The sequence below is a fragment of the Hemiscyllium ocellatum genome, chromosome 28 (assembly GCF_020745735.1).
Source record: "Hemiscyllium ocellatum isolate sHemOce1 chromosome 28, sHemOce1.pat.X.cur, whole genome shotgun sequence".
NCBI lineage: Eukaryota > Metazoa > Chordata > Chondrichthyes > Orectolobiformes > Hemiscylliidae > Hemiscyllium > Hemiscyllium ocellatum.
Genome location: NC_083428.1, coordinates 20,343,344 through 20,355,678, shown reverse-complemented (window position 1 = coordinate 20,355,678; position 12,335 = coordinate 20,343,344). Strand labels below are relative to the sequence as shown.

The following is a 12,335-nucleotide window of genomic DNA, read 5'->3' as shown; positions in this document are numbered from 1 at the left end:
GGAAGCTTTATACAATTACCAGCATAAAGATGCTAATAATTACACTTCTGACACCATCTTGATCACAAGAACATGAGCAAAGAAGGCCATTAAACCTTTTTATGGAATTGTGTCATTCTATTTCAATCTAATAAATGTTTTCACTTCTCAGCAAGTTCATAGAGGAAGTGGTGTCAAAAATTATGATTTCCTTTTCTATTACACAAGAAAGAAATTACCTTTGCCAAGGTGCGTATTTATGCTCATATAGCGTGCTGTCCCAGTTAAGCTCTTGTGCTCTCGGTATGGGATGTGCTTTTTGGTCTCTGGATCTATGTATTCTTTGGCAAGGCCAAAGTCTATGATGTGAATGGTATGTTGCCGTTTGCTCCCTGGTCGGCCTACTAAGAAATTCTCTGGTTTAACATCCCTGTATATCAAACTTTTGCTGTGTACAAATTCCATTCGTGTAATCTGAAAAGACAAGGTGACAACTTGGATTAGGCAGTCACTTCAATGCTGCAGTGTTAAGCTGAAACTGCAGAGCAACTTCAAAACTTATTTCATCATTACAGTAAACTGCAACAGCTTTAAAGTAGCAATTAAGATTAAAACCAAAATTTGTCTCTCCATATAACTTTTCTCAATACTCCAATTCTTTATCCTTCAATTTCTGTTTTATTCTCACACATTCTCCCTCATACCTGAACGTTTTTATTAGATGGAGATGAAGGACACACGTCACTCCACTCCGCTCCAACTTGACTCCGTCCAAGTCTAAAAGCACCTTATACTGCACCAATGTGACAGTTTTCCACCGTTCACATTAAACAACGGATGACGTTGGTAAGATTGACAATTGGTGGCAGTATTTTAGTTCATGTCCACTCAATCATTCTAAAAGCTGTCCAAAGCCACTTTACAACGGGTCCTTGCACCAAAAGAAGGAAAATTTCCCATCTTTAAGGGCTGAACTTGAATAAAGACACGAGAGCTGAAAGTCAATTGAGCAAATACTATACTATCCAGTTTTTATAAATACAAATTTAAACAATTTGCAACAGGGAGATTGTGTGGACAGCAGGGCTTTAATTTTAGTCTCAGAATGACTTTAAAAAGTTGCACCTAATTGACAGATTTGGAGTAATACCAGTTACTCCTATAAGGGAGACAGAGGCATTGTAAAAATATCACTGGACTAAAGAATCCAGAACCTCAAGCAAATGCTCTGGGGCCATGGGTTAGAATCCCACTTTGGTGGATGGTGATATTTGAATTCAATAAAGATCTGGAATAAAAAGCTAGCCTAATAGAGATCATTGCTGATTGCTGTAAAAAACATCTGGATCACTAAATGTCCTTTTGGGAAGGAAATCTGCTGTCCTCACCTGGTTGACTCCAGAATCACAGCATTGTGGTTGACCTCTTAACTGCCCAGGAGAAAAAGTGAGGACTGCAGATGCTGGAGATCAGAGCTGAAAATGTGTTGCTGGAAAAGCGCAGGTCAGGCAGCATCGACGTTTCGGGCATGAGCCCTTCTTCAGGAATTAGCCCTTCCTGAAGAAGGGCTCATGCCCGAAACGTTGATTCTCCTGCTCCTTGGAAGCTGCCTGACCTGCTGCGCTTTTCCAGCAACACATTTTCAGCTCTTAACTGCCCTCTCTGCATTGAATGCTGGTCAAGCCAGTGATGTCCACAAAAATAAAATCAAAAATAAATTCCAAAATCTAGATTGTTGACACCATTGGGTAGACCTTAGAATCCAGCTTTTTGGTCACAGAAAATAGCAAGTTATTTGGAGGTGAACAAGGGAACTCTCTAGAGGGAACTCTCTAAGTAGAGAACTTAGCTTTACTTTTTAAGGGTTACAGAACCTTCTCCAGCAGAGGTTTGGAACATCAGGATCAGGCTTTGTGTACTGTTTGTTTCTGAAATTACCAGTGACATATTTTTCAGTCAAAGTTGTTGAAACACTATTGTACAGAAAGAAAACTTAATATTAAATAATTGGAATGACAACTGTGAAACCAAGATCCATAATGACAAAGTGCTTCTCGAGGCTGGCCACGGCAGAGGTCAACGTGAGCCTCCCAGCCTACCTCAATCTCCTGCAATTTGCCTATCAACGTAACAGGTCCAAGGTGGAATGCCATTTCTTTAGCCCTGCACTCGATGCTTGGAACATCTAGACAACATGGATAGATACATACATATTGACTACAGCTCCACTTTCAAACACCAATATTCCCTTCAGACTGATCTTAAAAACCCCAGGACCTAGGTCTTGGCTTCACCCTCTGCAATTGGATCCTCAGCTTTCTGACCATCGACCACAATCAGCGAAGATATGCTATGAACCTCAATAATGGAACACCCCAAATATGCATTCTCAGCTCCTTCCTGTACTCTCTGTACATCCATGACTGCATAGCCAAATTCCAAGTGAATGTTATCTACAAGTTTGCCGACAACACCACCGTAGGAGCACAGATATCAAACAATGATGAGCCAGAACACAGGAAGGAGATAGATTGCTTGGTGTCATGATGCAATGATAATAACCTCCCTCTCAATGTCAGCAAAATAAAAGAACTGATCATTGACTTCAGAAAGAGAGGAGGAGAACAGGCCACTTCTACATTGTTGGAGCGGAGGTTGAGAGCCAAGTTCTTGGGAGTGATGATAACTGACAACCTGCCCTAGACTTTCCACAGAGATGCGACAGTCAAGAAGGCACAGTGCCTCCTCTTTTTCAGGTGGCTTAGAAAATTCAACATGTCCATAAGGATCCTCACCAACTTTTACAGATGTACCACAAAAAGCATACTATCCATGTGCTTAACAGCTTGGTAAGGCAACTGTTCTGCCCAGAACCGTAAGAAAATACAGACGGTTGTGTGCACAGCTCAGACCATCTTGGAAGCCAACCTTCCATCCATGGACTCCATGTACACATCGCGCTGCAACGGAGATGCTGCCATCAAAAGACCCCTCCCACCCCGGTAATACTCTCTGACAACCTCTTCCGTTAGGCAGAAGATACAGAAGCTTGAACGAACACACACACACGTTCAAGAACAGCTCCTTCCCTGCTGTTAGACTGACAAATGGCCTTTCTAACTTCGAACAATGTTGACCTGGTTAACATGCATCTTGTTTTGCGTACCTCCAGCTCCTCACTCCGTCTAAGTACCCTATGATCTGTATGTGCTTGCTTACTCTGACCTGCCTGTATTGCTTGCAAACAAAGCTATTCACTGTACTTTGCATACGTGAGTACAATAAACCAATTCAAAATTAAATAAGATATCTCGCCATGAATCACAGCAGTTCAAGACAACTGCTCAATACCCCCTTTCAAGGGTAATTAAGGATGGGCAATGAAATGACACTGGCTCAGGGCAGCAGCAAATCAAAGTATAGATAACACCACTGATGGCAGTTTAATTTACAGTTGTAATACTTTATATATTTCACATCAGCAAAATTTGCAACAGCCAGTTGGCATTTATTAACTTCTGTTTCTATAAACCAAAAATAAACAATATTTGATTAACCATACTTACCAACTGTATGGCTATCATTAATACAGTTTTAATGGAAAACGTTCGATCACAAAGATCAAATAAATCCTCCAAACTAGGTCCCAGCAATTCTAGTACCATGGCATTGTACTTTCCACAAGGGCCAAAGTAGTAAACCTGAGGAATTCCCTCTTTAAAAAAACGAGTAAAGTATGCGTTAATAAATAACTAATGACAAGTTCACTTCATAAAATGAAAATTTCAATGCACTGCAATAAACAAACACAATGAAAGAGGAGTACAATTTCAAGGATATATTGAATCATGTATCTAATGCAGAGACATCAAGATAGTGAGCTTTAACTTCTGGAAGACCTTTTAATATTCATGTTTCTTTGATTTGGTTAAACAAATGTATGTGCAATACACCATAGGCAAAGATAACATCTTTCAGTCAGAGCCAAGATCAATTAGGGTGCTCTCCAGTCAAGAAAATGCTAACACAGCACAGTCAGACTGCCAGTGGACACTGACTTATTTTAAAACTCTTAAGAATATAGGCAGAATGTCTAAAATCAAAGTGGTGTGCTCGCCTATGTTACAACAAATTATATACTTATGTAGCTGCATGTTAGAAAGACTAAGGTTTTTTTGAGTAAATAAACAAAAAGTAAATTCGCAAAAAAGTCAAAAACTAGCGATGTGACTATTGCAGAAAAAGTTTTCAAAACCTGAAAACCTTCCAAAAGGATTGCACGGTCGTATTTTGATTAAAAGCTAATTTAAAAGTCCATTTCACTTCCCACAGCTTGCCCTCCTGTCCAGCTTTGTCTTCTGCAAACCTGGAGTTATCAAGACCATAAGAAATAAGAACAGGAGAAGACCATCTGGCCCTTCGAGCTTGCTCTGCCATTCAATCGGTTCATGGCTGATCCAACACTCCTTACGTTCACTTTCCTGCCATTTGCCAGTAACACTCAGTTCCATTACTAATCAAGGATCCTCCCAGCTCAGGCTTAAATATGCACAAGGACTCTATCCCCACAGTTCTCTGTGGCATGGAGTTCCAAAGACAACTCTCAGAAGAAATTCCTCCTCATCTCAGTCTTAAATTGCTACCTCTTTATTTTGAGACTTTGACCTCTGATCCTAGACTCGAGCACAAGGGAACATCCTCTCAGCATTTATCCTGTTAAGCTTCTTAAGAATTCTATATGCTTGAATGAGGTGATCTTTAATTCTTCTAAATTCCAATATTAGAGTCAATCTGTTGAATCTTTGCTCATAAAACCACCCCTCCATAGCACAGATCATTAATGGATCTTCCCTGTACCGCCTCCAAATGAAATCTCTCTTCTTCAATAAGCAGACCAAAACTGCTTACAGGACATCAGTGCCTGATTTAACTCTAATATATTATTGAGAAGACTGGAAGCCAAGTACCTGATCCCTATGATCCTTGGTCACTGCCTAGTCCACTAACTAGAACCTTTGTCCCGAGAGCATTTACCTGGGGTTCAGAATTACTGCTTCCAGTGACATTATCATAATGCCACTGCCTCTCTGCCCCATTTACTCTCAAAGATGATTTGCAACATAGACAATTTCTATCTTGATTGTATTGTTCACAGGTGCCTCAGTACATCTACTGCTAAAGACCTCATCGCTTTGTTCCCTCAAGCCTCAACTATTCTAAGTCCTTGCTGCCCTATTTGGTTTATACAAAACTCTGCTACCTTTATACTAATTTTCACCTTACCCAATTCACCAATCATCTGTTTACACCAATCTATATCGCCCCCTAGTCCAGCAGCACCTTTAGTTTAAAATTTGCATTCTAGTTTACAAATGCATCCGCAGCCTTGCCTCTTCTCAAAACTCTACAATCCTTTCAATTTTGGCTTCCTGCACAACCTTTGTTAGAATTGCTACTGACAATACAAATAATGTGATTTGTACACAAAACCCTGACCACCAAACAGCATCCTTATAAATAGCATCCTTAATGCAGGATATTCTAAAGCATTTTTAATAAGCCTGAAAATCAGATAAGGAAATACCAAAATCAAAGAGAAAAACTTAATGCAAGTAATTATTCATGAAAATTATAATCCTACAACACAGGGAGCTCCATGGTTTTCTATACAGTGGATCCAAAGGAAATTAAGAAAATGAAAAATGCCAGTCCAAAATGATGTCACCCAAAATGTATTTTAGTTTTTGGAAAATCGGAATACAGTGGTTAAAAAGGATCCAATAGGTTATGCAAATAAGGTTTATTTTATGGTAATGCTCATGATAAGTTGAAAAGGTAGTTTTCATTTTGTCAGGGGAAGATTAGCGTAAAAACACAGCAGAGAGAATAACAATAAAACAGAGATGAATGAGAACAGAAGTCATAGAAACTATAAAATAAAAGATGGGCATGTATGGGTCTGAAATTTACAGGAAAGGAACTGCATTTGAAGAACTGGAGTCAAGTAAGCAAAAGCCTTGAAGCTGACAAGGAAATGTGAAGTGGCAATAGATGAGGATTAACTGTGGTCCATAAATTCTCGTTCCGGAGAACTCTTGGAGGCAATGCTTGAAATCAAATTGTTTTAAAGCAAAAATATTAAAAAGATATTGATTCTTCAGGTTACCATTATACAAAAAGTAGCATGTACAAACAACCACCTCATGAATTATGAAACAAATTAAACATAATGTCAATTCTTACCTGCATTTCCCAGCTGTTTGTAGAATCTGTACTCCAAATGAAGTTGCGGCGCCCTGGATTTTATAGGTTCCTAGGAAGCATTTAAATATTTGTAACTTTAAGAGCTTGTTGAATGGCTTGTGAACACAATAAATGTTGAATTTCTCTAACTGTCTAAAGTTTACATTAAGCCAAATTTGGTCAATGATAAGTTGTGATGGAACAAGGGCATATTTTTGTTTTACCTTTTCCATCAAAATAAAAAGTAGTTTCCTAAAATTCAAACAAATGCCAGAAATTTAAAAAAAAACTTATGGCAGCAGGTAAAATCAACTAAACGGACAATAAGGGTCCAATTTTTTTTTTTGTTAAGCACCATATCTTTTTGCACAAGGAAATCATCAGTAGTAACTGAACTTGTTAATTAGCAGATTATGCAATATGCTCCATTAGGATGCAGCAGTGATTTAACAGTTCCAATTTCAGGTGGTCATGGAATGAAATAGCCAAGGAACATACCAATAGCTTTGGCTATAGAGCTGAACTCTGATATACCGCAAAGGTTCTATCATTCACTTACATCAATACATTACAAAGTTTTTTTATTTCTAAAACCATTTTCAATATAAACGTTTGAAAAATATTTCAACCGCACTGAGTAAATGCATTTACTCATTGCTTTGATTCTATGTTGTTCCATGTCTTTGCATAATTCAATCTGTACAAACTGATTTGATATCAGAATATTTTCATACTTCAAAAGAATGCAGGGCATACCTATGACCTCCAGAGGCCAAAACTACAATTAGGGATTATTGCCACTTCTGGACTAGCATGTCCTGGATAAACAAGGTCAAAAGGTACAGCTTGCAGGTTTTGTGATAATGTTATCATGTGGAAAATACCTTTTCCCAAACTTTGAGTTGGAGTAAGTACTGAACTATAACATGACTTGCATTTCACAAACAGTTAGCTGGACACAATGTTGGAAAAAAAGTGCCATTTTGCATCCAATTCAGACATAATAAAAAAAAATCACTTCACATTTAATTAACAAGAGTCCTCTCCCATCAAAATTTAAGTCAAATTATTAAACGGTGTACAAACTTTAACATTAAGGCTGCGTTGAATAGAAATGCACATAATGACCACTAGGAGGCATTCAGCAGCTGAACAGACATCATCTTCCCTTTGTTTGCTCTCCTTCAGCAATGAGCTGAGATGTAAAGTAAATGAGGTAACCACAAGGCACATCTGTACTGTGCTCAACTGCTACAACAACTCTGCTGAGGAATTTCTATGTTGAAATGTTTAATTATTTTGCGTAATTATTTATAATTATTCAATAAGTCATCTTTTGTTTTAATTACATTAAACGTCCATATTACATTTATGAACAACTAACTTTGAACAACCAAGTAGTATGAAGTAAAATAAGTAAATCTGAAGCAAATTTTCAGCAAGATTATAGAGGGTTCCAAGAACTAATCATAATAGGGACTTCAATTATCCTAATACAGATTGGGATAGTAATGCTGTAAAGTGGAGAAGGAAAAGAGTTTTTCAAGAATATTCAGAGGATTTTCTTAAGCAATACATTTTCAACCTAAAAAAAAGAGGGAGACATTGTCTAATCAGCTTCTGGTGAATAAAGTGCATCAAATAGATCAAGTGTCAGTACAAGGGCATTTAGAGATCAGCTGTGGAAAAGGCCAAGAAATAACCTTGGGTAAAAATATTAAGTTGTAAAAGGGTTGATTGCAGAGGGTTGAGGAATAAAAAAAAAATCTATTCCTGGTAAATGGAAATCAAAGATTGCTAGGCAAAACACATTGAAACAATGAGCTGCCTTTAAGAAACTGATGATGAAGATAAAATTGCAGGAATAACCAAGAAGGAAATAAGAAAATAAAGGAATAAAAATGAGGAAAAGAAAGGTGTAAAGAGATGTGGGACACATATACTCAAATCATTGAAGCCGAGAGGTTGAAAAATACTTAAAAAGGCAATAATCTTGAGTTTCATAAATAGAGGTGGACAGTACAAGTAGTTATGAAGAATCACTACATAACATTGAATTGGCCTGAACAGGCATTTCATGCCATATTTTGGGCACCATGCATTACGGAGGAATAAAAGAGAAATTAGAAGTAGGCCATTTAATCCGTCAAGCCAGCTCTGCCATTCAACAAGATCATGGCTCATCATCCAGCTCACTATCCTAATCCCCTGCCTCGCCATATCCTTTGGTTCCCTTTGCCTGACAAGTTATATTTACTTCCTCCTTGAAAACACAAATGTTTGGCCTCAACAGTTTTCTGTGGTAGTCAATTTCAGGCTCACCACTCTCTGGGTTAAGAAATCTCTCCTCATCCAAGTCCCAAAAGGTTTACACCTTATCCTTAAACTATGACTCCTGATTCTGGACTCCCCCACTATCTTCATACACCAGCCCTGCCGCTCCTAGAATCATTTTAGTAAACCTACATTGCATTCGCTTTATAGCAAGAACATCCTTATTCAGATTTTAAAAAATCAAAACTGCTCACATTATTTCAGCCTCACCAACGCTCTATATAATTGCAGCAAGACATGCTTGTTACTGTATTCGAATCCTCCTGCTATGAAGACCAACAGAGTGTTTGCTTTTTTACCGCTTGCTTCCTGTGTGCTGGCTTTCAGTAACTAGTGCACAAGGACACCCAGATCTTGAACATTCTCCACAGTCAAAGCCTTTCAAATAATATTCTGCCTTCTTACTTTTGCTACCCAAGTTAATAACCTTACATCTATGCACAATATATTGCATCGACCATGCATTCGACCACTCACTCAGTCTGTCCAAATTATACTGCAAATCTCTACAACTTCCTCATAGCTCAATCTTCCACCTAGATTGGCGTCATTTGTAAACTGTGACACTTTACATCTGGTTTTCATCGAAATCACTAACATATATTGTGATTAGCTGGGGTCCTGGTACAGATCCCTGTGGTAGTCACTGTCTACATTCAGAAAAGGACCTACTTATTCTCTTTCCTGTCTGTTAGCCAATTTTCTATACACTATTCCCAGTCCTATGCACTTTAAATTTTATACAAGGGAGTCACTCAATCCCCAGGTCTATTGATTTGTTTTTCTTACCAATTTCTACGTCTCTTTTTTTGCATTTAATACCAACTTCCCTCTTAAACCATGGTTTGGCGATTGATCTCTTTGCACTCTTCTGCCTGGCAGGAATAAACAATTTTTGTAGTTCATCCATTTGCTCTTAGAAATTTTGCCATTATATATCCACCTTCATTCTTTTCAGTAAAATTTCCAAATTTATCACAGTTAACTCAATTCTCATACTCTTGTAGTTTCCTTTATTAAAATATACAACCCTAGTCTCAGAATCAACTACCTCACTCTCTACCTTTAAAGAATAACACGATTGTCATTCACCCCCAAGGGGTCATTCACAACTACACCACGAATTACTCCTTGCTTGTTGGATAATATCCAGTCCAAGATGGCCTGCTCTTTGGGAATGTGAAATCTTTCAGGTGGGTGCAGGAAATATTTAGACTAATAATTTCAGAGATGAGGAACTTCAGTTGCATGAATAAGCTGCTGACGCTGAGGTTGCGTTACTTGGAAAAGGGGAGGTCAAGAAATGATTTAAGAGGTATTCAATTTTATGTGTAGTTCAGACAGTAGATAGAAACTGATCTCATACGTAGAAAGGAACAGAGGACATAGAGTTAAAGCAATTGTAAAAAGCCGAAAGTATCACAAGGAAAACAAAAAAGGTGGGGGGGTTAAAATGACCACCATAAATCTGGAATAGACTGCCCCAAAAAGATGGTGGGGCAGATTCAACTGTGGATTTCCAAAGACACTTGGAAAAGTACCAGGAGATAGATAGATTTTTTGGGCTACAGGGAAGGGACCATTTCCTATTGTAACATTCAGTAGAAAATAAGGTGCACAATTCCCAAAATATCAAATATGCCGTACAAAATTAATGACAGAGGGATTTATAGCACTGGTGAATTTTGAAAGCACATTTACAAATCATATTCTATAAAAACAGTAAACATTAATTACTCAATAGAATACCTAACAATGTTCTTGAATTACTGCTGGGCAGATCATTGCATTTCCTTCTAATGATGAAGGATATGAGGGGCAAAAGGTTTTCATGCATTATATAATTGCACTTTACAAATCACATACAGGCTGTAGGATATTTTTCACAAGGCATTCAGATGGTAACATCAATTTGAAAGTGAAGTGTGGCTCATCGGCTCAATCCAAATTTGGAAATATACTAGGATATTTAAAACATTTCTAGTCAAATTGTTCTTTTTTTAATTGGATAAAGAAACTCTGTGGTTAAAGTATATCTTTTTTGTAGTGGAAATACAAATGATCAATTCATGCTATTAATCTGTAGCGATCAGAGGGTTAGAAATATTGCTCAGTATACAGGAGTTTTCTACTCGTTAGTGTGATGTGGGAATTGCTGGCTTGGACAATTCCCACATCAAACTAACGAGTAGAAAACTCATGTATACAGAGCAATATTTGTTGCCCATTCCTAATTGTCCTGGGAGGCGGGGCAGTGAGTTCCTCTCTTGAATTGCAGTCCTTGGGAAACAAGGTACACCACAGTGCTATAAGGAAGGGAACTTCTATCTGAATTCTTTCTACTCAAACATTTGGCTTTATTTGGAATAATGAGTGCATTTTTAAAAATTACCTTGAAATTCCAGGCTTTTTGTTTAAAATCAAACTAATATTAACAGTGACTTCTGAAATCCTTGGTTGAGGTATTCAGCATTACTGTAATTTAAGTTCAATAAGACAGATATATTATTATACCTGTTACCCATGGAAAATAAACTTACCAGTTTGATGGCCACATATTCATTTGTGTATAAATTCTTCCCTAGAAGGAAGGAAAAGCAAAAGAAATAAGATGAAGTTAAAGAAGGGAAACACCTAATCAGTAATGCCTTATTGCTGTTAATTAAGAAAGATATGCAAATTCCCTTAATTTTTTTAATTGAAAAAGCTGTAAAACTAACTAATTTATGGACGCTATTCGGTAATATTAATCATGCTCAGAGGTTCTGGTTAGGTAGAATTGTATTCTTTAGCATACCTCGACCAAAATCAACTGAATTAGCAGAAGGTTGAATAATTGTAAGCACAAATTATGTTTGGCATAAGTCAAGTTACATAATCGCTTGCACCAGTTTAAAAACATTGCCCATTAGACTGGTTATGCTCAGAGACCGAATTTATCATTACTGAGAATTTCCAGTAACTGTGCCTGTTTCAGACTCGAGGAGATTCAAACTTTTAAATTTTGTTTTAAGAGGCCCAAGAATACAAATTAACGTGTTTTGAAAGCTTTTAATAATCTGAGTTTTACAGTAATACTCACAATGAAACTGTCAATACTCAAGGACTTTGTTCTATAAAACTAAAAGTTTTTTTATACTATCACAATATGCAGTTAAAGCTGAAATCTCCACATTTCTGGCATAGATTCTGCTTTCCTCCCCAGGATGAATGACTGAATACTCAGATAGAAATCCATTCAAAATCATCAAGTTGTCATCAACACTTATTTATTAACCTTAATTATGGTCACCTAAAAATGTAATGGTAAATTAAGTGCAGCCTATTTTTTTTAATGCCAAGTCATGTCAGAATTATTTATGAGTGATCCCTCAGTTCGAGAAAATCTTAAGGAACAATCCTCAAGCTCACAATTCCATTAAAAAGTAAATACTTTTTTAAAAACAATGAATTATTTCTTAATGTTTACACTGCTATACAACTTCAACCTCAACCCTATGTGTATGGCCAGACCTCCTATTTTAGTTTCTTTTAAATTATAAAGAAAAGTAGTAAATTTCACTTATGCTTCCATTGCATCAGAGAACCTTATTGGTTGATGCTTGTTTGCTGATTTTGTTCTTTAATATAATAGTTGCCAGGTTGTTCAATATTATTATTGCTAAAGACCTGAAGGGTTTTAGGTGGTAACAGAATACAACTCATGTCAGCAGTAATGAACCTATAAAAAGCTTTTTAGGTCTTTGTGGACAGCTTTAGAGTCAGAGTCAGAGTCATAA

General features: G+C 37.2%; 1 protein-coding gene across 4 annotated transcripts in view; it reads right to left on the bottom strand.

Moving 5' to 3' along the window:
- Positions 1–12,335, bottom strand: part of LOC132829183 (casein kinase I) — a 119,110-nt gene that overhangs the window by 39,384 nt on the left and 67,391 nt on the right. For all 4 annotated transcript variants that reach the window (XM_060846543.1, XM_060846545.1, XM_060846544.1 and 1 more), the window contains exons 3-6: positions 11,097–11,137; positions 6,223–6,292; positions 3,546–3,694; positions 219–453 (exon numbers count right to left, since the gene is read on the bottom strand). In XM_060846543.1, coding sequence (XP_060702526.1) covers positions 219–453; positions 3,546–3,694; positions 6,223–6,292; positions 11,097–11,137 — 495 coding nt within the window. The remainder of the gene's footprint in view (positions 1–218; positions 454–3,545; positions 3,695–6,222; positions 6,293–11,096; positions 11,138–12,335) is intronic.